Below are 27,208 nucleotides of genomic sequence, written 5' to 3'. Positions count from 1 at the left end.
AAGGTCGCTCAGCAAGGAAGAAGCCACTGCTCCAAAACCGCCATAAAAAAAAGCCAGACTACGTTTTTCAACTGCACAAAGAGCGTACTTTTTGGAGAAATGTTCTCTGGTCTGATGAAACAAAAATAGAACTGTTTGGCCATAATGACCATCGTTATGTTTGGAGGAAAAAGGGGGATGCTTGCAAGCTGAAGAAGACCATTCCAACCATGAAGCACGGGGTTGAGGCATCATGTTGTAGGGGTGCTTTTCTGCAGGTGGGACTGGTGCACTTCACAAAATAGATGGCATCATGAGGGGGGAAAATGATGTGCATATATTGAAGCAACATCTCAAGACATCAGTCTTAAAGTTAAAGCTTGGTCGCAAATGGGTCTTCCAAATGGACAATGACCTCAAGCATACTTCCAAAGTTGTGGCAAAATAGCTTAAGGACAATGAAGTCAAGGTATTGGAGTGGCCATCACAAAGTCCTGACCTCAATTCTATAGAAAATTTGTGGGCAGAACTGAAAAATTGTGTGCGAGCAAAGAGGCCAACAAACCAACAAACCTGGCTCAGTTACCCAACTTATTGTGGAAGGCTACCCGAAACGTCTGATCCAAGTAACTCAATTTAAAGGCAATGCTATCAAATACTAATTGAGTGTATGTAAGCTTCTGACCCACTGGGAATGTGATGAAAAAAATTAAAGCTGAAATAAATTATTCTCTCTACTATTATTCTGACATTTCACATTCTTAAAATAAAGTGGTGATCCTATCTGTGCTAAAACAGGGAATTGTTACTAGGATTAAATGTCAGGAATTGTGAACAACTGAGTTTAAATGTATTTGGCTAAGGTGTATGTAAACTTCCGACTTCAACTGTATATATACAGTCAGTACCAGTCAAATGTTTGGTCCCACCTACTCATTCAATGGTTTTACTATTTTCGACATCGTAGAGTAATAGTGAAAACATAAGCTATGAAATAAAACAAAGTGCAACCAAACAAATATTTTATATTTGCGATTCTTCAAAGTAGCCACCCTTTGCCTTGATGACAGCTTGGCATTCTCTCAACCAGCTTCACCTGGAATGCTTTTCCAACAGTTCCCACATATGCTGAGCACTTGTTGGCTGTTTTTCCTCCACTCTGCAGTCCAACTTATCCCAAACCATCTCAATTGGGTTAAGGTCGGGTGATTGTGGAGGCCAGGTCCTCTGATGCAGCACTCCATCACTCTCCTTGGTGAAATAGCCCTTACACAGCCTGGAGGTGTGTTGGGTCATTGTCGTGTTGAAAACAAATGATAGTCCCACTACGCACAAACCAGATGGGATGGCGTATCGCTGCAGAATGCTGTGGTAGCCATGCTGATTAAGTGTGCCTTAAATTCTACATAAATCACAGACAGTGTCACCAGCAAAGCACCATCACACCTTCATGCTTCACGGTGGGAACCACCGAACACTTAATCCATGCTTTTGTCACTTCTCGATTAGATTACAAGCAATGCTCTACTTTCCGGATACCCGGATAATGCACTAAATAAACTTCAGTTAGTGCTTAACACGGCTGCTAGAATTTTGACTAGAACCCCAAAATTTGATCATATTACTCCAGTGCTAGCCTCTCTATGCTGGCTTCCTGTTAAGGCAAGGGCTGATTCCAAGGTTTTACTGCTAACCTACAAAGCATTACACGGGCTTGCTCCTACCTGTCTTTCCGATTTGGTCCTGCCGTACATACGTACGCTACGGTCACAAGACGCAGGCCTCCTTACTGTCCCTAGAATTTCTAAGGAAACACCTGGAGTCAGGGCTTTCTCCTATAGAGCTCCATTTTTATGGAATGGTCTGCCTACCCATGTGAGAGACGCAGACTCGGTCTCAACCCTTAATTGTTTTTTGTAGACTCATCTCTTCAGTAGGTCCTATGATTGAGTGTAGTCTGGCCCAGGAGTGTGAAGGTGAACTGAAAGGCACTGTAGCTGTCTCTGCCTGGTCGGTTCCCCTCTCTCCACTGGAATTCTCTTCGTCTAACCCTATTACAGGGGCAGAGTCACTGGCTTACTGGTGCTCTTCCATGCCGTCCCTAGGAGGGGTGCGTCACTTGAGTGGGTTGAGTCACTGACATGATCTTCCTGTCCGGGTTGGCGCCCCCCCCCATTGGGTTGTGCCGTGGTGGAGATCTTTGTGGGCTATACTCGGCCTTGTCTCAGGATGGTAAGTTGGGGGTTGAAGATATCCCTCTAGTGGTGTGGGGGCTGTGCTATGGCAAAGTGGGTGGGGTTATATCCTGCCACCCTTTGCCTTGATGACAGCTTGGCATTCTCTCAAGCAGCTTCACCTGGAATGCTTTTCCAACAGTTCCCACATATGCTGAGCACTTGTTGGCTGTTTTTCCTCCACTCTGCGGTCCAACTTATCCCAAACCATCTCAATTGGGTTAAGGTCGGGTGATTGTGGAGGCCAGATCCTCTGATGCAGCACTCCATCACTCTCCTTGGTGAAATAGCCCTTTTACACAGCCTGGAGGTGTGTTGGGTCATTGTCGTGTTGAAAACAAATCATAGTCCCACTAAGCACAAACCAGATGGGATGGCGTATTGCTGCAGAGTGCTGTGGTAGCCATGCTGATTAAGTGTGCCTTGAATTCTACATAAATCACAGTGTCACCAGCAAAGCACCATCACACCTCCATGCTTCACGGTGGGAACCACACATACAGAGATCATCCGTTCACCTACTCTCCATTCACTTACACGGAGGTTGGAACTATCGTTTGGCCCTGTCCGGGGGTGTCGTCGGACGGGGCCACAGTGTCTCCCGACCCCTCCTGTCTCAGCCTCCAGTATTTATGCTGCAGTAGTTTATGTGTCGGGGGGCTAGGGTCAGTCTGTTATATCTGGAGTGTTTCTCCTGTCTTATCTGGTTTCCTGTGTGAATTTAAGTATGCTCTCTCTAATTCTCTTTCTCGCTTTCTCTCTCTCTCGGAGGAGGACCTGAGCCCTAGGACCATGGCTCAGGACTACCTGTCCTGATGAATCCTTGCTGTCCCCAGTCCACCTGGCCGTGCTGCTAATCCAGTTTCAACTGTTCTACCTGCAGCTATGGAACCCTGACCTGTTCACAGGATGTGCCACCTCTCCCAGACCTGCTGTTTTCAACTCTCTAGAGACAGCAGGAGCGGTAGAGATACTCTGAATGATCGGCTATGAAAAGCCAACTGACATTTACTCCTGAGGTGCTAACCTGTTGCACCCTCGACATCCACTGTCATTATTATTATTTGACCCTGCAGGTCATATATGAACATTTGAACATCTTGGCCATGTTCTGTTATAATCTCCACCCGGCACAGCCAGAAGAGGACTGGCCACCCCGCATAGCCTGGTTCCTCTCTAGGTGTCTTCCTAGGTTCTGGCCTTTCTATGGAGTTTTTCCTAGCCACTGTGCTTCTACACCTGCATTGCTTGCTGTTTGGGGTTTTAGGCTGGCTTTCTGTACAGCACTTTGAGATATCAGCTGATGTACGAAGGGCTATATAAATACATTTGATTTGAATTCAACAGTGAGCCTGTCACTTAGTTCTCGCAGAGCATCCAGCCATGATCCAATGCCCTTTTCCTGATTTTTGACAAAAACAATTATCTGGCCTCTGTTGCTTTAGTCATCCTAATTTTGGCCATCCTACAAGGATACATTTTAGTAAATACTCTTATCCAGAGCAACTTACATTTGCAGTTAGGGTTAAGACATGGACAACATTTTGTTCGGCTTTTGGATTCTAGGCTACCTGCTAACAATTATTTCTGATTCCCCCCACCTCCACCTGTTCTTTATCCCTAGGGGGAACTCCAATCCCTTTTGAATGGATTATGATAGAGACATGAGGTTTGGACCATTTGTTTTCTTAGAGGAGTATATATTCTACACAATTAAGATATTTGTTTACCCATTGGTCAAAATATGCGGTTTTGATTGGACACCCTAATATACTGTATATACGTTGTATTATTAGCTATGAGTATTATTTTGTGTGATTATTGGTATTTTTATGATGATTATTATACAGTATAATTCTGACATTTAGTGCCTAAAGAATAATTGTAATAGCGGAACTCAATCGCCGTGACAATAGGGAAAGTCGGGATGTAAACAGTGTAACACCAATGTGAACATGGCTTCAGTAAAATGCTATCAATGACAGAGGACTTCAAACCAACGATTTACATATACACATGATTACTTCAGACACGTGAAAGAAACTAATATTTCGGTTTTTTAAAACAACAAATATGAGGCTTCATCAGATACTCCGCAATGCAGCAAACTTCAGGGCGGTCTTTGACTTCGGCGACAGAGAGGTTGCCCACTGGTTCCCCAGACATATGGCAAAAGGTTGGTGAGCACTCTCAGCTAACGTTACGCGCGTGAGCGGTCTGGTCAACGTGTTAGCTAGCGAGGCATCTTTATGTCAGTTGTTGGCTATATCTAACTAAACGCGTGTAATTAAGTTACTATGTGACATGACTTATTAGAGGTCACAAAATGAATACAGAAAAGTAAAAAGTAAACTAACTAACGTAGTTAGCTAGCCCAGGTTTCTAACATAAACCTAGTAGCCTGGGCAGCCCCCCCACCCCCCTTCGCGTGAACGCGCACGCACTCGATTCTTCAATGCTGCAACTTGCTTGCTAGTTGAGAGATCTGCTCTTCACTCCGTTGACAGTTTAGCCTACGTTTCACTGATCGTAGTAGCAGAAAGCATTTTTGTATTTATTTACTTGTGTCCTTTGATCGCGGGGGAGGCACCAGTAATGTCTGCAGTTTTCGGTTTGGCTATTTGTTTCAAGTGTATTAGTCTAAATAAGTCCCTTTGCCAAAATTCGTCATCTCTCCCATTTCTTATTCGACTAGAAGTTGTTCTGAAATGCTTATCGCTTGCCTACATTTGACTCCCTCCTCTATGTTTAATATAACACATACATTAATTGTTAATTTCGGTTGCCTGAAGTTTGTTCTATAGAAAGTATTTGACTGATGCATGCCACAGAAAGTATTTGACTCTAGTGCCAAAATTAAGGAAATTAGAAGGGGAGATGATTTCAGCAAGGCCATTTTCTTGCCTGCCGAAATTCTCCCCGCCCTTCTATCTTGGGACTGCAAGGCATGGCACACTTCAGAATCATTTTGGTAGCTCATGTTGACCAGTAGGTGTGCCACATAAAGTATTTGACCTAGCCACAAAATGAAGGAAATTAGAAGGGGGGAGTATTTCGGCAGGCAAGAAAATGGCCTTGCCGACCCACCCCCTTCTAATTTCCTTAATGGGAGGGTGCTTCCATTGCGACAACCAGACCAGGCCGTGGACTCTTCTAATGGATGCAGAGTCCTTGGGGCTAGACCACTATCCAGAGATGGATGACATGGTGGCAAGGATGCTTGACAAGGAGATCGTTGGCAAGGTGCCTCACCTCAAACCAGGACCTGAAATAGTAAGCGTGGAACAGATGCAAAGCACTTTCGGGAATCTCTCCATCACGACGTGCCTCAAACGTGGTTATGATGCTGCAATCCTACCTATAAAATACTGTATGTAATTATAAGATGAGTAATGCAAGATATGTAAACATTGGTGGCAAAATTAAAGTGACTAGTGATCCATTTATTAAAGTAGCCAATGATTTCAAGTCTGTATGTAGGTGTTAGTGATGGCTGTTTAACAGTCTGATGGCCTTGAATGGTGACTTCATGCCACCATCTTTGGCTGGCACATTCTAAACTGCCACCGACAGTTCGGAAAACATTCTTGGAGCTCCCCTTCACGCCAGGTTCCACCTTTGGGCCATGGTTCAAAAAATACAGGAAGACTACAAAACTGCACAAAGGCAGTGAGACTTTGCAGGAGTTCTTGCCGAATGCGTGCCCTACTGCTCCCCCACGGAGGAGCTGGAAGACAGGAAAGTGTGTGTCGAGGGTGGCACAGCAACGTCTTGGCCCCCCTCCTCCACAGCCGAGACTGCAGGGAAATGGAAACCGCCATTTTACACCCCGACAGCAGGACAGGTTACAAGCTGCGGCACGCAGCTAAAGGTGGGCGGGCCCAGGCAGTCCTTTTGAGGTGCTGGCGGTCGGCTGTCTCTCCCAGGCCCAAAGGGCAAACTGGGAGAGGCAGGTGGTATCCCTCCAGGACTGTACTGGGCACAGTCCTGAGTAGGGATGGGTACCGAAACCCGGTATTAAACGGGCCCCAGGGCTAAATTATGAAATACCGTAGTATTGATAAGCTCTGACATTGTCGGTTCTGCTTTCGGTACTGGAGAAATTAAGAAAATACATGTCCTATTTATTATTGCTACATAAACGTTATCATGCACATTTTATCTCACCAACAGTTTCTAATTTGCAATAAGATTAAGACATTTGTCTATGATGCGATTTTGCTATTCCCAAACGCTACAGCACACACAGCACCCTGCTCTTAGTTAGTGACCATGGCGGAGAGAGCTAAATGTTAAAAAGTGTGGTTACACTTCGCCAGAGTCGATGCTGACAGCTCATTGCCACTAGTGCCATAACACTTTTGCTCGTTCGTTTCCGCCCTTACAAGCAATCTGTCCAAACATCTATGGAAAGTGCATCATGTACAGGCAGAGAGATGCATTTTGACTGCCTAGCTCGTAGTTCATCTCTTGTTGCCCGGTCTACGTTAGGTATGTATGCTAGCAGTCTAGAGCCCACACACTGGAGTTAACTCAATTATGCGAACATGGGTTCATGATCAAAAGCAACCATTAGCAAGCTGATTGTTTAGCTATGGGTGTATTCATAAATTCAATCACCCATTTTAAAAATGTTGCTAATTTTTTGTTAAACTTGCAGCTACAATGAACCAACCCACTCCTCCCTCTAATACCGCTGGTCCAAGCCAAAGACCAGCCCAAAGCCCCTTCACGCTGGCAGCTAGTGGGAGGATGACTGAGGAGAGGGTGAATGAGTGCCACCTAGCCGTGACCAAGTTCATAGTGAAAGGCCTTACACCACTTTGCAACAGTGGAGTCCAAGGGCTTTAGGTAACAGTCTGTCAGTAAATATTGTATTCATTTTTAGGATATAGTAGTATAAAAGCGTTGTATGTTAGTCCTATCACTCCACAATACACAACAACACAACCCCAAATATACCCCTCCCTCCAGGAGTTACCTCGGTGACACATTCATTCCTACCTAGTATGGCGTAGAAAAGGCCAATGTGATCACTGAGCTGAAGGACGTTCCAAAGCTGGCTATCACATCAGACAGGTGGACCAGCCTCTGTCAGGACCACTAGCTCACAGTTACAGTGCACTACACAAGCCAGGGCAGTGTAAAACAGAAGGTCCTCCACACCAGGGCAGTGTACAAATCGCAAACTGGCCAAGTAGTGGCAGAGGAGATCTCAGACATTCTGGAAGAGTTTGAGATAGAGCCGAGCAAGATTGTAGCTGTGACTGTTGATAATGCTGATAATATGGATGTTGCCATCAAGAGGCTACACGTCCTAAAAATAGGACACATTGAATCTGGCAGCGCAGAAAATCATTAATAAATGGGCAGCCTGAATCAGAGCAGTGGTCGTGTGGTTCAAGAGATCCTCAATGTCCAAAACAGTCTTGAAGGAAAAGCAGCAGCTCCTTGGTAAGATGCCTGTTCAATCTATTACAGTTTAAAGTATTATTTATAAATTCCCTCATTTAAAAATTTAATTGAATATTCAAGTGTGCGGTAATTAAATGTATGTTATTTTTTTAGTTGTTTCAGGCATTCCGCAACACTCACTCATCCTTGATGTCAAGACCAGACAGAACTCGCTCTATCTAATCATAGAGAGATTCATGGAGCAGTATCCAGCGATCCAAGCAGCAGCCTTGGACCCACGACTGCGAAAAGCAATGACCAAGGACAACCTGAACTGTCTGAAGGACGAGGACTTCCATAAGGCTGAGGAGTTTGTCCAGCTCATGGGAATCCTCCATACACCCACACTGTCTGTCATGTGAAAAGAATGCCACCTGTGGACAGATCATACCCATCCTCCAAAAACTGGAAGAGCACTGGGAAGCATGAAGATACAACGCTTGTGGCAACCATCAAAGAGAAGGTATGGGAGAACCTCTCAAAGCGCTATTAGGATGAGGACATTCAAGTCTTCCTGTGTGAGGCCACAGCAATGGACCCCATATTTAAAGGGAGGCCGGTGAGTGACGCCACCTGGAACAGGCTGAGGAAGGCAACTGTTGAGGCCAATGTGACAGGAGCAACACCAGGGCTGTCAGAGGAGCCGGAGCAGACACACAGAGCACCAGCTGCAGCAGCAGGAGGAGGAGTCTGAATGAGAGGAAATGGAAGAGACATTGGGCTCCCTAGTGGCGCAGTGGTCTAAGACACTGCATCTCAGTGCAGGAGGCGTCACTGCAGGACCTGCATCACATCCGGACGTGATTGGGAGTCCCATAGGGCGGCGCACAATTTGGCCCAGCGTCGTCTGGGTTTGGCCGGGGTAGGCTGTCATTGTAAATAAGAATTTGTTCTTAACTGACTTGCCTAGTTAAATAGAGGTTAAATACAATGTTTTTTAAATGTACAAAACAAGGAGTGCCTTGGAGAAGTTGTTCTCAGAGGAGGACAGGGAGTTGAGGTTGACAATCCAACAGGACACCCCGTCCCTCTCCCTCAGCGAGCGTGTTGACCTAGAGGTCGAGCTCTTACAAAGGCCCATGGCTGAAGATCCTGTGATGTGGTGGTGGGAGAAGAGATACTCTGCCCCTCCCTCACAAACATTGCAACAAACTACCTCTGTGCTTCACCACTAGCGAGAGGGTATTTTCGACTGCAGGAGAGGTCCCCACTTCTGCCAGAGAAGGCAAATATGTTGATCTTTCTCCAGAAGAACTCCTAAGAACTGTTAGTCCTTTTGCAGCCTACCTGCATGCCCCACCTGTGTTGCTCTATACCACTGTATTTTCTTTTGCAAGAAAGTATTGTTTATTTAATTTGTTTTCCATCATCACAACATTAGTCTGTAATAGTGATTCGTTCAAAACATTGCTGTTTCTTTTGCTGGAAGTAATTGTTTATTTTACATTTCAGAAAATAAAGCGATGTTAATTCTGTTCTTAAATTATTATTTTTTCATAAAAGAATAACAAAAAGAGCCGATAAGAATACCGTTAAAGTACCAGATCAATAAACAGTATCGGTAAGAATAGTAAATCCGTTAAAATCTTAACAATACCCGTCCCTAGTCCTGAGGGATACAAACTCCAGTTCTGATGCCGACCACCGTCCTACAGAGACATCTGGGTCACCTCAGTGCTCCGGTTGGAGATAGCCTTGCTTCTCTGCAGAGAAGAATGTGAGAAACTCAGGAACAAGGCTAGCCTTGTAGAGCCGCTAGAACGGCTAAGTGGGTTCTACTCCACGTATTTCATAGTTCCGAAGAAGAGCGGCAGCTTTCGGATGATTCTTGACCTGCGAGGCCTCAACAAATGTTTAAAAGAGCTCAAGTTCAAAATGCTCTCGCCAGCGTGGGTGTTGCAGGCAATCTTGAGCGGCCAATGGTTGACCACGCTCGACCTGACGAATGCATACTTCCATGTTCCTGTTCATCGAGATCACTAGAAGTACCACCTGTTTGCCTTCGAAGGAGTGGCTTACGAAAGTCCTCCCGTTCTGCCTCTCATTGGTGAGAGGCAAAGTGCATGGACGCAGACTTAGTTCCTATCATGTTCCAGGGGGTATTCTAGTGCTGAACTACTTGGATGACTGGCTGGTGTGTGCTTAATCAAGAGAGCAAGCTACAGCAGACAAGGATAATCTTGAAGCACATTCAATACCTGGACCTCAACATAAACAGGGAGAAGAGAAACCTGACTCCCTCACAGACGGTGGTCTTCCTTGGGATGTTGATAGACTCAATTCTTATGACAACACGTCTCCCTCAGGTGAGATTGGAGAAGATACAGGCCTACCTAGACCGTTTCTGGCTTAGACGAGCCATGTCCGTATTAAAGTGCCTGGAAGTTACTCGGCCTACTCACGTCGGCTTCTCTGATTCCGCTGGGCCTTCACCTCAGGCCACTCCAGGCGGCTTCTCTCACCATCTACACAAGAGACGACGCAGACATCATCAGCTATCGGTGACAAATGCATGTGTGTGGAATATGTTGAAATGGCACTCTCACTCCTTTCCTGTTAGAGTGATACAGAACAGTCCACCGCAGGGAGCTAGTGTGCATCGATGCCTCGCTCGTGGGTTGGGGGGGTGGAATGTATCTTGCTGAGCGAAAGGATACCATATTGTAGTGCTCCAATAGCTCACATAACCGTGGTTACTCGCGTAACCTTTGTTAACCTTGATACCTGTCTAACTCTCTTTTCATAGTAAGTGAAGGTTACAGTAACCCATCCTCCTCTCCTCTGGTCTCTCTTCAGGTCTGAAACAGATGAAGGCCAGTGTGAAGAATGTTGACTGCATCCTAGAAATCCACGATGCCAGAATATCCTTTAAAGGGCGATTGCTCTTCCTGATTTGGTGTTTTTCATCAATGCTCATTAAGAAATGCTAGCGGCCTTGACTGAAGGCAAAATAAAGTTTTCTTGAGTGTGGGGTTTGATGTGGGTGTGTCTTTGCCATTCAATCACAACAAACAAGGCCAGTAGTGAGTACAGCGAGATAAGCTAAGCTAGCTTTGCTATGAAGAGAACAACATTTTGAAGTAGAGGACTTCTCCCTTCTCATAATGGTCAGCAAATTCAGAAACGTGTAGGCTAAAGTCTGAGCTGACCTTGTCTTTAGCCAAGCTGAAAGCAGCTTGTGGGGTATTTAATGTGAACATCCCACACATCTTCCTCTGAAATGCTACATCACAAAACACGTTAGCTTGATGTATTTAGCTAGCTACAGAATCATTCCCCTTTCATCTGTGGAATCATAGATAGCCTGGCTCGCTAGCATTATCAAATTAGGTTGTATAACCAAAAGTAGCTACTAGCTAGCTAGTACTAGCTATCTACTTAGATAACATACTCACTAACACCAGTAGTTTGACGGTTGACAGGCAGCAGAAGTGACCATGTCGGTTGTAATCCATTCCTGGCCATATTGTTGAAATGCATTGGAAGTTTGAACTAAATTTATGTAAGCCCATTTTCACTCCTATTTGCCGAGCTAAATGCTTGTGCTTTCCACCCATATGCAGACTTGACAACACATGTCCATGTGGCAGCTGGGGACGGACCTTAACGTGGGCAATTGGACATCATTGGCAAAAGTGGCCATGTAAGTAATCCATACCCATCCTCCCAGTAAGACATGACGAACTCACCTAAGGCTGACTTTATGACCAAATGATCCTATTTACACTTTGTAGTCAATTTTGACACTATAACAAATGTTTATGGCTCATATTGATGCCACATAAGCAGTTTAAAACCAGAGAAGTTTGTTCTAAGGGGCAGTTGTGGCATACATCACTTTCCCTACCTTGCCCAATACCCTCTGATGGACTCACATCACCAACCACGGTTGCAGGATGAGTCGCCTTGTCTTGAGACCTGAAGAATTGCATTAGCTCCCAAACGAATGACAAACAAGTTTCTTTAACAGTAGAACATCCCGTTCTCGGGTAGAAACCCTCTTTTCCAGGATAGTCTGGACGTCAGACCTCATCTCCTGGTGCTGAACAAGATGGACCTGGCTGACCTGTCTGCCAAGCATGTAGGCTACTGTAGCAGATCATTGTTTTGTTTCTGTAACCTGGGAGCTTGTCTGTTTCTGTTGATGCATGACAATGTCTGACATACAGATGGGTTGTTTTGTGTTTTTATCCAGACAAACCTGTGTGAGTGTACAGTGGGGCCAAAAAGTATTTAGTCAGCCACCAATTGTGCAAGTTATCCCACTTAAAAAGATGAGAGAGAGGCCTGTAATTTTCATCATAGGTACACTTCAACTATGACAGACAAAATGAGGGGGAAAAATCCAGAAAATCACATTGTAGGATTTTTTATGAATTTATTTGCAAATTATGGTGGAAAATAAGTATTTGGTCACCTACAAACAAGCAAGATTTCTGGCTCTCACAGACCTGTAACTTCTTCTTTAAGAGGCTCCTCTGTCCTCCACTCGTTACCTGTATTAATGGCACCTATTTGAACTTGTTGTCAGTATAAAAGACACCTGTCCACAACCTCAAACAGTCACACTCCAAACTCCACCATGGCCAAGACCAAAGAGCTGTCAAAGGACACCAGAAACAAAATTGTAGACCTGCACCAGGCTGGGAAGACTGAATCTGCAATAGGTAAGCAGCTTGGTTTGAAGAAATCAACTGTGGGAGCAATTATTAGGAAATGGAAGACGTACAGGACCACTGATAATCTCCCTCGATCTGGGGCTCCACCCAAGATCTCACCCCGTGGGGTCAAAATGATAACAAGAACGGTGAGCAAAAATCCCAGAACCACACGGGGGGACCTAGTGAATGACCTGTAGAGAGCTGGGACCAAAGTAACAAAGCCTACCATCACACACTACCCTGCCAGGGACTCAAATCCTGCAGTGCCAGACATGTCCCCCTGCTTAAGCCAGTACATGTCCAGGCCCCTCTGAAGTTTGCTAGAGAGCATTTGGATGATCCAGAAGAAGGTTGGGCGAATGTCATATGGTCAGATGAAGCCAAAATATAACTTTTTGGTAAAAACTCAACTCGTCGTGTTTGGAGGACAAAGAATGCTGAGTTGCATCCAAAGAACACCATACCTACTGTGAAGCATGGGGGTGGAAACATCATGCTTTGGGGCTGTTTTTCTGCAAAGGGACCAGGACGACTGATCCGTGTAAAGGAAAGAATGAATGGGGCCATGTATCGTGAAATTTTGAGTGAAAACCTCCTTCCATCAGCAAGGGCATTGAAGATGAAACGTGGCTGGGTCATTCAGCATGACAATGATCCCAAACACACCGCCTGGGCAACGAAGGAGTGGCTTCGTAAGAAGCATTTCAAGGTCCTGGAGTGGCCTAGCCAGTCTCCAGATCTCAACCCCATAGAAAATCTTTGGAGGGAGTTGAAAGTCTGTGTTGCCCAGCAACAGCCCCAAAACATCACTGCTCTAGAGGTGATCTGCATGGAGGAATGGGCCAAAATACCAGCAACAGTGTGTGAAAACCTTGTGAAGACTTACAGAAAACGTTTGACCTCTGTCATTACCAAACAAGGGTATATAACAAAGTATTGAGAAACGTTTGTTATTGACCAAATACTTATTTTCCACCATAATTTGCAAATAAATTCATTAAAATCCTACAATGTGATTTTCTGGAAAAGAAAATCTCATTTTGTCTGTCATAGTTGAAGTGTACCTATAATGAAAATCACAGGCCTCTCTCATCTTTTTAAGTGGGAGAACTTTCACAATTGGTGGCTGACTAAATACTTTTTTGCCCCACTGAATATGGCCAGTCGTGCAGTAGATGAATTGGAATGGCCTCTGTATAATGAATTGAGACCGAGCGTCCAGTGCAGCGCTGTATGTAGTCCTGATGCAGACTTGTGTGTCCTGATCTGAATGTTTTGCTCTCCAGATGATTTTGAAACAGCTTGAAAGACATGGAGTGAAGAAGGTCCTGTTCACAGACTGCCTCAGACAGAGAGATGACAACGTCAAAAAGGTAAGAGAGACCGAGAGAGATGGAGAACAACATCAAAAAAGGAGAGGGAGAGCCTGTGAGATCCTTAAAGGAAATATCCACCCAAAACCAAAAATTCTTAGAAATATAAATGGTGGTAAATATAACACTAATGTGTGAGAACAATATTTTTTGGTGAACAAATGTTTTATTTTGTTATAATTAGATTGGTAGCAACGTGAAAATTGTAGAAATCTTTTGCAGCACAAGTCGACTACAAAACTCACAATGCTCTCTATGGGCTGGCTGGCTAGCAAGGCAGCTAGCTAGCTAATTTAACTACACACATTTAATACCAAAGAATATCAGTGACTTAGTGCAGTTTGTTTAGGTGATTTTACAGCTATCAATTTAGGAGTCATTTTCAGTTTGATGTGCCTCGCAGAGTGGAGTACGACATTCGCAACTGCCATGCAATGCACCCTGGACTTGCGGAGGCAGACAAATAGAAGAAATGTGGTGGACCCTCTATCAAATTACAAATTTCTCTAGGTAGGAATATCGCAAAAATATGATCAAATAGCTCATTGCAGAGAAGACAAACTCTCGCGTTATATGACATCGGCCAGAATTTAAATCTGACGTGTATAATAGACATTTTTGCGATCTAAAAGTTGTATTCCTATTAACTTCCAGTGTAGTGAGAGCAGTTTTACCGCAATTTATTTCACCTTTATTTAACCAGGTAGGCTAGTTGAGAACAAGTTCTCATTTGCAACTGCGACCTGGCCAAGATAAAGCGAGGCAATTCGACACAAACAACAACACAGAGTTACACATGGAATAAACAAAACATACAGTAGAACAAAAGAAAACAAAAAGTCTATATACAGTGAGTAAAAATGAGGTAAGTTAAGAAAATAAATAGGCCATGGTGGCGAAGTAATTACAATATAGCAATTAAACACTGGAATGGTAGATCGGCAGAAGATGAATGTGCAGGTAGAGATACTGGGGTACAAAGGAGCAAAATTTATAAATACCAGTATGAGGTAGGTAGATGGGCTGTTTACAGATAGGCTAAGTACAGGTGCAGTGATCTGTAAACTGCTCTGACAGCATGTGCTTAAAGCTAGTGAGGGAGATGTGAGTCTCCAGCTTCAGAGATTTTTGCAATTCGTTCCAGTCATGGGCAGCAGAGAACTGGAAGGAAAGACGACCAAAGGAGGAATTGGCTTTGTGGGTGACCAATGAGATATACTGGTGACCAGTGAGCTGAGATAAGGCGTGGCTTTACCTAGCAGAGACTTGTAGATAACCTGTAGCCAGTGGGTTTGGCGAAGAGTATGAAGCGAGGGCCAACCAACGAGAGCGTACAGGTCGCAGTGGTGGGTAGTATATGGGGCTTTGGTGACAAAACGGATGGCACTGTGATAGACTGCATCCAGTTTGTTGAGTAGAGTGTTGGAGGCTATTTTATAGATGACATCACTGAAGTCGAGGATCGGTAGGATGGTCAGTTTCACGAGGGTATGTTTGGCAGCATGAGTGAAGGATGCTTTGTTGTGATATAGGAAGCCGATTCTAGATTTAATTTTGGATTGGAGATGCTTAATGTGAGTCTGGAAGGAGAGTTTACAGTCTAACCAGACACCCAGGTATTTGTAGTTGTCCACGTATTCTATGTCAGAGCCGTCCAGAGTAGTGATGCTGAACGGGTGAGCAGGTGCGGGCAGCGATCGATTGAAAAGCATGCATTTAGTTTTACTTGCGTTTAAGAGCAGTTGGAGGCCACGGAAGGAGATTTGTATGGCATTGAAGCTCGTCTGGAGGTTAGTTAACACAGTGTCCAAGGAGGGGCCAGAAGTATACAGAATGGTGTCGTCTGCGTAGAGGTGGATCAGAGAATCACCAGCAGGTAGAGCAACATAATTGATGTATACAGAAAAGAGAGTCGGCCCGAGAATTGAACCCTGTGGCACCCCCATAGAGACTGCCAGAGGTCCGGACAACAGGCCCTCCGATTTGGCACACTGAACTCTCAGAGAAGTAGTTGGTAAACCAGGCGAGGCAATCATTTGAGAAACCAAGGCTGTCGAGTCTGCCAATAAGAATGTGGTGATTGACAGAGTCGAAAGCCTTGGCCACGTCGTTTAATACGGCTGCACAGTAATCTCTTATCGATGGTGGCTATGATGTCGTTTAGAACCTTGAGCGTGGCTGAGGTGCAATGCTACGTCATACCAGATGAGTTTCTGTCTACTTTAACGGCAGTAGCTCAAATACACATGAAATGACCCCGGGAATTGATAGATCACTCAGAGATGCACAAAAACAATATAACATTCAAAATGGGTGAATCTTTCCTTTAAGAAAGGGTGACTTTGCAGTTTGGTTATAACAGTTCCACAGAAGACCGAGTTAGTAACATTGTGACAGCTCTCTCCTACTCTGTTAATCTTCCTTTCTGTTGTTGCAGCTGGTTCCCATGGTCACAGAATTAATCGAGAGCCAGCCACGCTTCCACCGAGAGGAGGTGAGGTCACGGCCTACAACTGATTGAGGAATGATTGATTGGTTTAGATTTTGTGTTTAGAAAAAAACGAATGTGTAGTATAGGGCTACGTTCAGTCTTAGACGATAACAAATGAGAGGTTTACTACCCTAAATTCCAGTTCATTTGGTTGTCAATTTGAAGCTATGTTAGTGTGTCCAGTCTCCTTTCCATCCTCCTGGAATGCTTACGGGACCAGCCCTGAGCTCGTTTTTCAGTTGTGTTGTCCCACGAGGATCCGTTCTTGGGACACATCCTGTTCATTCTGTTTACTCTCGGTCGTGTCATCAGCTGTAATAAAATCTCATTCCACTGCTATGCTGATGACACAGCTGTATCTGAAAACTTCAACAAGTCCCTTTGCTCATTAACACCTGTCTTGAGGATATAAGTGCTTAGATGAAGCAAAACTTCCTTCAACAGCAGCAAAATCACTCACCGATAACCCACCTCACAGGCAAGAACATCCCCCTCTCATCCAATGTTTACAATCTGGGCATTAAGCTTGACTCCTCTCTAACCTTCGACAATCACATCAAGCATCACTCTTATCACCAAGAACATTGCCAAACTCCGTCCCACCTTTACTCAGTCTGATGCAGAGAGGCTCTTCCATGCCTTTGTCACCTCAAGGCTGAACAACTGCAATGCACTCTGCACTCTTCACGGACATTGTGGTGAAGAAGGCACAACAGGGACTCTTTAACCTCAGGAGGTTGCAAAAGTGTGACCTATCCCAAAGTACCCTCAGTGTTCTAAAGGAGCACCATAGAGAGCATACGGTTGGGCTGCATCACAGCTTGGTACGGCAACTCAACTGTCACTGACCGCAAGGCACTACAGAGGGTCAGCTGAACGCACCATTGGGTGCACACTGCCTGCCGTCCAGGACACCTACAATACCACGGCCTGTTCTCCCAGCTTCCATCACTCAGACATGGGCAGTACAGGAGCGTTATGGCTAAAACGAAGACTGGCCGATAGCTTCTACCTCTAGACCGTCAGGCTGCTGAATAGCTACACTACCGGTCAAAAGTTTTAGACCACCTACTCATTCAAGGCTTTTTCATTATTTGTACTATTTTCTACAATGTAGAATAATAGCGAAGACATCAAAACGATGCAATAACACATGGACTCATGTAAAGATGGTGCCGAAGAACATGGCTGACATTTTACATTCTCCCAACCAATTTTTTTTATTATTTTGTTGGATATCCTGCATTCACTGGACAGGCCCAGATCCACACCTTTTGTGTGAAGAAAAGATGCCGGAAAAGGGGACACAGATCGGGATCCTTCTGAGAATCCGGAAGCGAGCGAGTAAACTCCCAATGCCTTACATTCTACTCGCTAACGTCAATCAATGGAAAATAAAATTGATGACCTACTATTAAGATTATCCTACCAACGGGACATTAAAAACTGTAACATATTGTGTTTCACCGAGACGTGGCTGAACGAAGATACAGACAATATAGAGCTAGCGGGATTTTCCATGCACTGGCAGAACAGAGACGCTACCTCTGGTAAGATGATGGGTGGGGGTGTGTGTCTTTGTCAATAACAGCTGGTGCTCGATGTCTAATATTAAAGAAGTCTCGAGGTATTTCTCGCCTGAGGTAGAGCACCTTATGATAAGCTGCAGACTACACTATCTACCAAGAGAGGTATCATCTGTATTATTCGTAGCTGTCTATTTACCACCACAAAATGAAGCTGGCACTAAGACCGCTCTCAACCAACTCTGTTTGGCCATAAGCAAAGAAGAAAATGCTTTGCATCTGTGCTGGTAATTTTACTTGTCCTCATAACTGAAAAGCTTTCAATCTCTCCAACTCTTGTCCAGTCCACTTAGTTGTCAGAGTTTCGTCACATAGATAATTCAGTCTCGTTTTAGTGAAGTGAAATGGAAAACTATTTTTTGTTTAGTGTTAGTTTTCTCTGGGTCTATTTAGTTAGTTATATTCTCGTCAATTTGCCACTGAAAAATAGGTGTTTGACTAATATTTTTGTCACCCATGATTCTTGACGAAATGAACACTGGCTCGACCGCCCTCCTGCCTCTGGAATGCACTCACAGCACTACAGACTCTGGGCTCCTTTAAAACTGGCCTAAAAACCACCCTCTTTAGAAAAGCCTTCTCTTAGTTATAGCTGTGCTCCTTGGTGTCTTTGTCTTTGTAGCGTCAGCTATGTTCTTTGTCAGTTGCCCTGTCTAATTGTGTCCTTATTTTGTCTGTCTTGTTTTTCTATCTTTTTCTGCATTTCCCTGTAGCACTTTGAGATTGTTTTTCAATGAAAAAGCGCATTAAATTAAATTTATTACAATGATTTACAAATTCATTTCAATCAGTAATTGGAGGTTAGGCTGTTACGGCACCCTGTGTGTCATGGCTGAGGATGATGTAATCATAATGTTACAGTTCTGACCTGCGTCTGACCAGGAAGTTTGTTGTGTTCCACATCATTTAGTTGTCCTTTTGATCTGGTTGTGATTCATTTTATTTTGGTGTTTTAGTTGCTGTCATGAGGATTGTATAGTGAATAGAGGGGGTAAACAACGGTATTTTGTGTGGTCTGAATTAGAGGTCGACCGATTATGATTTTTCAACACCGATACCGATTATTGGAGGGCCAAAAAAGCCGCTGCCGATTAATCGGCCGATTTAATTTTATTTGTAATAATGAAACGTTCAATTTTGTTTAAATAATGCAAAAACAAAGTGTTGGAGAAGAAAGTAAAAGTGCAATATTTGCCATGTAAGAAAGCTAACGTTTCAGTTCCTTGCTCAGAACATGAGAACATATGAAAGCTGGTGGTTCCTTTTAACATGAGTCTTAAATATTCCCAGGTAAGACATTTTAGGTTGTAGTTATTATAGGAATTATAGGACTATTTCTCTCTATACCATTTGTATTTCATTAACCTTTGACTATTGGATGTTCTTATAGGCACTTTAGTATTGCCAGTGTAACAGTATAGCTTCCGTCCGTCCCTCTCCTCGCTCCTCCCTGGGCTCGAACCAGGAACACAACGACAACAGCCACCCTCGAATCAGCTTTACCCATGCAGAGCAAGGGAACAACTACTAGAAGACTCAGAGCGAGCGAGGGACGTTTGAAACGCTATTAGCGCGCGCTAACTAGCCAGCCATTTCACTTCGGTTACACCAGCCTCATCTCGGGAGTTGATATGCTTGAAGTCATAAACAGCGCAATGCTTGACACACAACGAAGAGCTGCTGGCAAAACGCACGAAAGTGGTGTTTGAATGAATGTTTACGCGCCTGCTTCTGCCTACCACTGCTCAGTCAGATACTTAGATACTTGTATGCATGTATGCTCAGTCAGATTATACGCAACGCATGACAACGCTAGATAATATCTAGTAATATCAACCATGTGTAGTTGGCTAGTGATTATGATTGATTGTTTTTTATAAAGATAAGTTTAATGCTAGCTAGCAATTTACCTTGGCTTACTGCATTCGCGTAACAGGCAGTATCCTTGTGGAGTGCAACAAGAGGCAGGTCGTTATTGCGTTGGACTAGTTAACAGTAAGGTTGCAAGATTGGATCCCCCGAGTTGACAAGGTGAAAATCTGTCGTTCTGCCCCTGTACGAGGCAGTTAACCCACCGTTTCTAGGCCGTCATTGAAAATAAGAATGTGTTCTTAACTGACTTGCCTAGTTAAATAAAAATTAAATAAAGGTGTAAAAAAAGAAAAAAAAAAGAAGCAAAATCGGTGTCCAAAAATACCGATTTCCGATTGTAATGAAAACTTGAAATCGCCCCTAATTAATCGGCCATTCCGATTAATCGGTCGACCTCTAGTCTGAATGTGGTTACGGTCATATTATGTGGTCATGTTATGACGTGTGTTTATTCAATGTTCAGAACACCAACTTCTGTCTGATGGTGATTGGGGTGCCCAACGTTGGAAAGTCATCACTCATCAATGCTCTGAGGAGAACCAACCTCAAGAAAGGTACAACTTAACATTACAATGAGATATAGGGATTAGGATATATCCTTGCATAGTTTTGTCATGTGCATTTCATTGAACCCTTGTTGAAGTAATGATGATCCATCTTTTTCTACCTTTAGGTCGGGGGTCAAAAGTAGGAGGGGAACCAGGCATTACCAAAGCAGTGTTGACTAGAATACAGGTGAGTGATGGTTTCACCTGTCTGCGCTCCTGTCACTTGTCTGTTTTTGTGTATATTCAGTACTTACTCAATGTTTGTGTGTTCCTCTTGTGAGGTGTGTGAGAGACCCATCATCCATCTTCTAGATACGCCTGGTGTCCTTCCTCCGAAGATACAGAGTCTGGAGACGGGCATGAAGCTAGCCCTATGTGGTGAGTACAGACTAGGTCTGGCAAATGATGTGTAGCCTCTTTCCATGACATAGACTGACCGGGTGAATCCAGGTGAAAGCATGATCCCTTATTGAGGTCGGTTGTTAAATACGCTTCAATCAGTGTAGATAAAATAATTACTTTTAATGCTTGCGATATTTGAGACATGAATTGTGTATGTGTGACATTCAGAAGGTGAATGGGCAAGACAAAAGATTTAAGTGCCTTTGAACGGAGTATGGTAGTAGTTGCCAGGCGCACCAATATTTGAGTGTGTCAAGAACTGCAATGCTGCTGGGTTTTCATGCCCAACATTTTCCTGTGTGTATCAAGAATGCTGCTGGTCCACCACCCAAAGGACATCTAGCCAACTTGACACAACGGTGGGAGGCAATGGAGTCAACTTGGGCCAGCATCCCTGTGGAACACTTTTGACACCTTGTAGAGTCCATGTCCCGACAAATTGAGGCTGTTCTGAGGGCAAAAGGGGGTGCAACTCAATATTGGGTTCTGGACCCACCTGGTCTCTATATTCCATAGTGTTACAGTGTCACCTAGTGGAAGCTAATATATTGTTTATTTATTTATTTTCTCCCCAATTTCGTGGTATCCAATTGTCTCATCGCTGCAACTCCTGTACGGACTCAGGAGAGGCGAAGGTTGAGAGCCATGCGTCCTCCGAAACACAACCCAACCAAGCCGCACTGCTTCTTGACACAATGCCCACTTAACCAGGAAGCCAGCCGCACCAATGTGTTGGAGGAAACACCTGGCGATTGTGTCAGTGTGCAATGCGCCCGGCCCGCCACAGGAGTCGCTAGTGCGCGATGGGACAAGGACATCCCTGCCGGCTAAACCCTCCCCTAACCCGGACGATGCTGGGGATATTGCGCCGCCCCATGGGTCTCCGGGTCGCGGCCGGCTGCGACAGAGCCTGGACTCAAACCCAGAATCTCTAGCTGGCACAGCTAGCACTGCGATGCAGTGCCCTAGACCACTGCGCCACTCGGGACGCCAGTGGAATCTAATATAACAACAGCCAAGCTCTGATGGGCCTCTCACACTGTATGGATAAATATGAATTTTCCAATGCTCTCAATCATATAACAATCGAAGCATGTGTGAATTATATGGCAGCCCTTTGACACAGTGACTCCACATCAAGCCATGTGATTATCAGCAGGACATGCAGTATGACCGTTGTAATGATGACTCCCTCCTCTGCTGTTACTGTCAGGGACCATCCTAGACCATCTAGTAGGAGAAGACATCATGGCAGACTACCTACTGTTCTCTCTCAATAGACTGGAGAAGTACAGGTACAGGCAAAGCATTGATTCCAATATTGTATATTGCAGCGACATTGAATCCATTGAGATACTCAAAAGTGATTTGACTGTCGCTGTGTTTAGTAACCTTGGGAGTTGAGTGTTTCTCTGTGTCTAGTTACATGAAGTGTGTGTGTGTGTGTGTGTGTAGTTACGTGGAGAGGTATGATCTCAGTGAGCCTAGTGATGACATCCAGCAGGTGTTGAAACGTATCGCTGTCAAACTGGGAAAGACTCAACGGGTTAAAGCCATCACTGGAGTGGGTAAGAGTAAACCATATCATACTAAATATATAGTAAAACTGTATTTACATAGTAAATTGTATTTACATATAACAATTTACATAGTAATTGCAGAGTAATAGTACAGTTCTTACAACTATTACAGGGTCAAGTTTTGGCATCGAGACAAATCTTTATACTTGCCTTATTAAAGGCTTTGGTAAGCTAATGGTGTATGTACCTAATCTCTGTGTTCCCTAGGTAACATCACCCTCACAGTGCCTAACTACACAGCAGCAGCCTATGATTTCATCAGAGCATTCAGGAAGGGAGAGCTGGGACGGGTCATGCTGGACTGACCACTAACACACCACAGACTGACAACAACACAGACTGATAAATCTCTCACCAGAGACCTTGTAGGAAACTCAAGAGTGCAGGTATCCTCTCTACAGTAGACTGGTTTATCATCTCTGCTCTCTAGTCTCACCCAACACAGAGCAGCTGATCAGTAAGAATGCCAACACTGTTGTTTGTACATAATGTACCTGTTAGTGTAAATGCACACAATCATAATAAAATGTATTTTATGTACAGTGTCTTGATTGCACAACAGTTTTAAATGGGATTGTACAGTAACCGGCGAGGGGAAAGTGCTTTGGGAAGGGAGTAGTGGGATAGGGATAGGGGGTTGATTTGGGATTGGGTGTGGCATTCGATTCATGGATGGGGTCGATTACATTTCAATTCAGTTTACTCATTGCTTTTGTCATGAACGTTTTAGAAATAATTATGTAGCTGGCAGTCGTCACTCATTCATAGGAACAGTACAACTATTGCTGACACAGTCATGGAAAGTCAGTGTCTAATTAGCCTGCAGGGGCATAAATGTTTACCTATAAAAAACATATTTAAGTGTATACAGTTCACAATGTATGCTAGCGATCCATTTGATATATAAATATAGCTTCTTAGGTGTATGAGAGAGATTCGTTGTTAGTGAAAGTAACTTCAATGAAGATCACATTTTTAACAGCTCATTCTGTACACTCTAAATAATGATGTTGACTCACCAAAAACCCCACTTCAAACTTGTATCTGAAACAGACAAGCAAAAATGCTTGCTATTTCCTGATATTATGTGACCTCACATACTTTGGCAAGACATTGGCTCATTGGCTGAGCTGGAAAATCAGATGTTTACTTGTAATTCATATTTATAATAACCAGTATACGCCCGCACCATTCTGTTGTTTGTGAACAGGACAAGCAGGGGGACACAAAAGCTGCTTTTTAACATACTTTAATACCTCTTTCACTCGTATTGTAATTCATTATTAGGTCAAATTTCATTCAAATCTGGAACACTGGACAGCTACTGAGACTAAGTGAGAGATTTGTCTCTCAAATCATGTGATGCTGACTTGTCAATGCTCCTTTTTAACAATACTTTTTAGTTCCCACCAATGTCTGGCCATCCTGACTTCTGTCCCCGACTCTAAAATAGCTTTGCCTCCCCAGGGCAGGATAGCAGACCTGTAGAACGAGCCACAAGGCCCCTCTTGTCACATCTACTCCAGCTCCTCCCCTCTGGCGTTCCACGTTGCCGGTATACTAACCACCGGTCCTGGGGTCTATCAGTACGCACACCTGGCATCAATCATTCTGCGCACCTGGACTCCATTACCTCACTTCTTACCTCCCCTTTATCTGGAATGGGCCACGGCCATCTGGAAGAGAGGAGGGGGAGCTAGATTCATATGAAGGGTTCATGGCTCTGTTTAAATGTATCTTCGATCATCCACCAGATGGCAGAGAGGTTGGTGAGCGTTTACTTCAATTACGGCAGGGGGTCCAGACTGCTGCAGGGTACACGCTCACCTAACAGACAGTAGCAGCATCCAGCGGCTGGAACGAGCCGGCGCTTCGTACGCTATTCAGAAGAGGACTGTGCGAGGAGGTCCAGATGGAACTGGCCTGTCGAGACGACAACCTCTCCTTGCACGCACTCATTGCAATGGCCATCTGTCAGGATAACCTACTTCGGGAGCGTTGGTACTCTCATCTCTTTCATTAAGGGTGGTCCCCGTAGGTTGGTGTGGAGCCCAACAGGAACATCCCACTCTGCAAGAAACCGAGCCCCCGGTTTGTGAGGCCGTTCAAGGTCCTCCGGAGGTCAACGAGGTGACGTATAGATTACAGCTTCCCAGTGACTACCATATCTCACCTTCTTTTCATGTCTCCCTTCTCAGGCCGGTGGTTCCTGATCCCCTAACTGATGCTGTCCCCAACGACACCCCTCCACCCCCCCTGGACATCAACGGGAGTCCGGCCTATGCCATCAAATCCCGACTGGATTACTGACGTCGTGGGGGTCGGCTCCAGTACCTGGTGGACTGGGAGGTGTATTGCCCAGAGGAGCGGTGTTGGGTTCCGGTGGAGGACATTCTGGATCCCAACATCATCCGTGATTTCCACCTTCACAGCCTGGACCGGCCCGCTCCTCGTCCTCGGGTCTTCCGTCTGGTTGGCGTCGTCCTGCGGCATGAGCCGCGCATCAGAGGGGCAGTACTGTCATGTCTACTCCCGCTCCTCCCCTCCGGTGTTCGATGTCGCCGGTATACTAACCACCAGTCCTAGGATCCATCATTACGCAAACCTGCACATCATCATGAGGCACACCTGGACTCCATTACCTCCCCTATATCTGGTACTCCCTTAGGTTCCTTTCCCAGTCAGTATTTATCCTGTGTTTATGCATAGACCCTACTGTTATGTTCTCATTCCATGTTTGTTTTATTAAACGTTTCACCTGCACCTGCTTCTCGACTCACAGCGTCTTCGTTACACCTCTACATGTATGCTGATTATTTAGCCTTATTAATCCATAAATAGTATAACTAATTTACTCATCTACAATATATTGTCTATGATGTAAACATATCTGAGGAATATCGTGTCGAAGATGATGACAGAGTAAATGTTGGTTCTGATTGGATCAAATCTAAGTTTTGGTCACGTGCGCCGCATACAACAGGTGTAGACCTTACAGTGAAATGCTTACTTACAGGCTCTAACCAATAGTGCAAAAAATGTATTAGGTGTACAATAGGTAGGTTAATAAAACAGTAAAAAGACAGGCTTAATACCGTAGCGAGGCTATAAAAGTAGCGAGGCTACATACAGACACCGGTTAGTCAGGCTAATTGAGGTAGTATGTACATGTAGATATGGTTAAAGTAACTATTCATATGTGATGAACAGAGAGTAGCAGTAGCGTAAAAGAGGGGGTTGGCGGGTGGGACACAATGCAGATAGCCCGGTTAGCCAATGTGCGGGAGCACTGGTTGGTCGGCCCAATTGAGGTATGTACATGAATGTATCGTTCAAGTGACTATGCATATATGATAAACAGAGAGTAGCAGCAGCATTGTTGCAGCTGTAGAACCTTTTGAGGATATCAGGACCCATGCCAAGTCTTTTTAGTTTCCTGAGGGGGAATAGGCTTTGTCGTGCCCTCTTCACGACTGTCTTGATGTGTTTGGACCATTCTAGTTTGTTGTTGATGTGGACACCAAGGAACATGACGCTCTCAACCTGCTCCACTACAGCCCCGTCGATGAGAATGGGGGCGTGCTCGGTTCTCCTTTTCCTGTAGTCCACAATCATCTCCTTAGTCTTGGTTACGTTGAGGGATAGGTTGTTATTCTGGCAACGCCCGGCCAGATCTCTGACCTCCTCCCTATTGGCTGTCTCGTTGTTGTCGGTGATCAGGCCTACCACTGTTCTGTCGTCTGCAAACTTAATGATGGTGTTGGAGTCGTGCCTGGCCATGCAGTCGTGGGTGAACAGGGAGTACAGGAGGGGACTGAGCACGCACCCCTGGGGAGCTCCAGTGTTGTGGATCAGCGTGGCAGATGTGTTGCTTACCTACCCTCACCACCTGGGGGTGGCCCATCAGGAAGTCCAGGATCCAGTTGCAGAGGGAGGTGTTTAGTCCCAAGATCCTTAGCTTAGTGATGAGCTTTGAGGGTACTATGGTGTTGAACGCTGAGCTGTAGTCAATGAATAGCATTCTCACATACAGTGGGGAGAACAAGTATTTGATTCACTGCCGATTTTGCAGGTTTTTCTACTTACAAAGCATGTAGAGGTCTCATTTTTATCATAAGTACACTTCAACTGTGAGAGATGGAATCTAAAACAAAAATCCAGAAAATCACATTGTATGATTTTTTAAAGTAATTCATTTGCATTTTATTTCATGGCATAAGTATTTGATACATCAGAAAAGCAGAACTTAATATTTGGTACAGAAGCCTTTGTTTGCAATTACAGAGATCATACGTTTCCTGTAGTTCTTGACCAGGTTTGCACACACTGCAGCAGGGATTTTGGCCCACTCCTCCATACAGACCTCCAGATCCTTCAGGTTTCGGGGCTGTCGCTGGGCAATACGGCCTTTCAGCTCCCTCCAAAGATTTTCTATTGGGTTCAGGTCTGGAGACTGGCTAGGCCACTCCAGGACCTTGAGATGCTTCTTACGGAGCCACTCCTTAGTTGCCCTGGCTATTTGTTTCGGGTCGTTGTCATGCTGGAAGACCCAGCCACGAACCATCTTCAATGCTCTTACTGAGGGAAGGAGATTGTTGGCCAAGATCTCGCAATACATGGCCCCATCCATTCTCCCCTCAATACGGTGCAGTCCTGTCCCCTTTGCAGAAAAGCATCCCCAAAGAATGATGTTTCCACCTCCATGCTTCACGTTTGGGATGTTGTTCTTGGGGTTGTACTCATCCTTCTTCTTCCTCCAAACACGGCGAGTGGAGTTTAGACCAAAAAGCTCTATTTCTGTCTCATCAGACCACATGACCTTCTCCCATTCCTCCTCTGGATCATCCAGATGGTCATTGGCAAACTTCAGAGGGGCCTGGACATGCGCTGGCTTGAGCAGGGGGACCTTGCATGCGCTGCAGGATTTGAATCCATGACGGTGTAGTGTGTTACGAATGGTTTTCTTTGAGACTGTGGTCCCAGCTCTCTTCAGTTCATTAACCAGGTCCTGCCGTGTAGTTCTGGGCT

At 44.7% G+C, this 27,208-nt stretch overlaps 1 protein-coding gene across 5 annotated transcripts; it reads left to right on the top strand.

Annotated features, from left to right (window-relative positions):
• The first annotated feature begins 4,140 nt into the window (after nt 1-4,140).
• mtg1 (mitochondrial ribosome-associated GTPase 1) lies at nt 4,141-24,948 on the top strand. Of its 5 annotated transcripts, none has more exons than XR_002255316.1 (12): nt 4,141-4,389; nt 10,464-10,528; nt 11,644-11,748; nt 13,615-13,701; nt 16,139-16,195; nt 20,114-20,204; nt 20,324-20,385; nt 20,480-20,576; nt 21,814-21,895; nt 22,056-22,168; nt 22,388-22,566; nt 24,379-24,948. XR_002255316.1 is itself a non-coding variant. In XM_020481376.2 (11 exons), the coding sequence occupies exons 1-11, from the start codon at nt 4,287-4,289 to the stop codon at nt 22,483-22,485; spliced, it is 960 nt and encodes a 319-aa protein (XP_020336965.1). In that variant the 5' UTR covers nt 4,141-4,286; the 3' UTR covers nt 22,486-24,948. The 5 variants fall into 5 exon arrangements, 3 of the variants coding, with proteins under 3 accessions (XP_020336965.1, XP_020336967.1, XP_020336968.1); XR_002255317.2 differs by having other exon boundaries at nt 23,648-24,948; XM_020481376.2 differs by having other exon boundaries at nt 22,388-24,948.
• The last annotated feature ends 2,260 nt before the right edge of the window (nt 24,949-27,208 follow it).

Source organism: Oncorhynchus kisutch, linkage group LG4 (genome assembly GCF_002021735.2).
Source record: "Oncorhynchus kisutch isolate 150728-3 linkage group LG4, Okis_V2, whole genome shotgun sequence".
NCBI classification, from domain to species: domain Eukaryota; kingdom Metazoa; phylum Chordata; class Actinopteri; order Salmoniformes; family Salmonidae; genus Oncorhynchus; species Oncorhynchus kisutch.
This window is presented reverse-complemented; position numbering and strand designations above follow the sequence as displayed.

Coding starts and splice junctions, on each gene's coding strand:
- mtg1 (XM_020481376.2), top strand. CDS start 4,287: ATGAGGCTTCATCAGATACTCCGCAATGCAGCAAACTTCAGGGCGGTC. Junction 16,196..20,113: donor CACGCTTCCACCGAGAGGAG/GTGAGGTCACGG, acceptor TTCAATGTTCAG/AACACCAACTTCTGTCTGAT. Junction 20,577..21,813: donor CATGAAGCTAGCCCTATGTG/GTGAGTACAGAC, acceptor TGTTACTGTCAG/GGACCATCCTAGACCATCTA.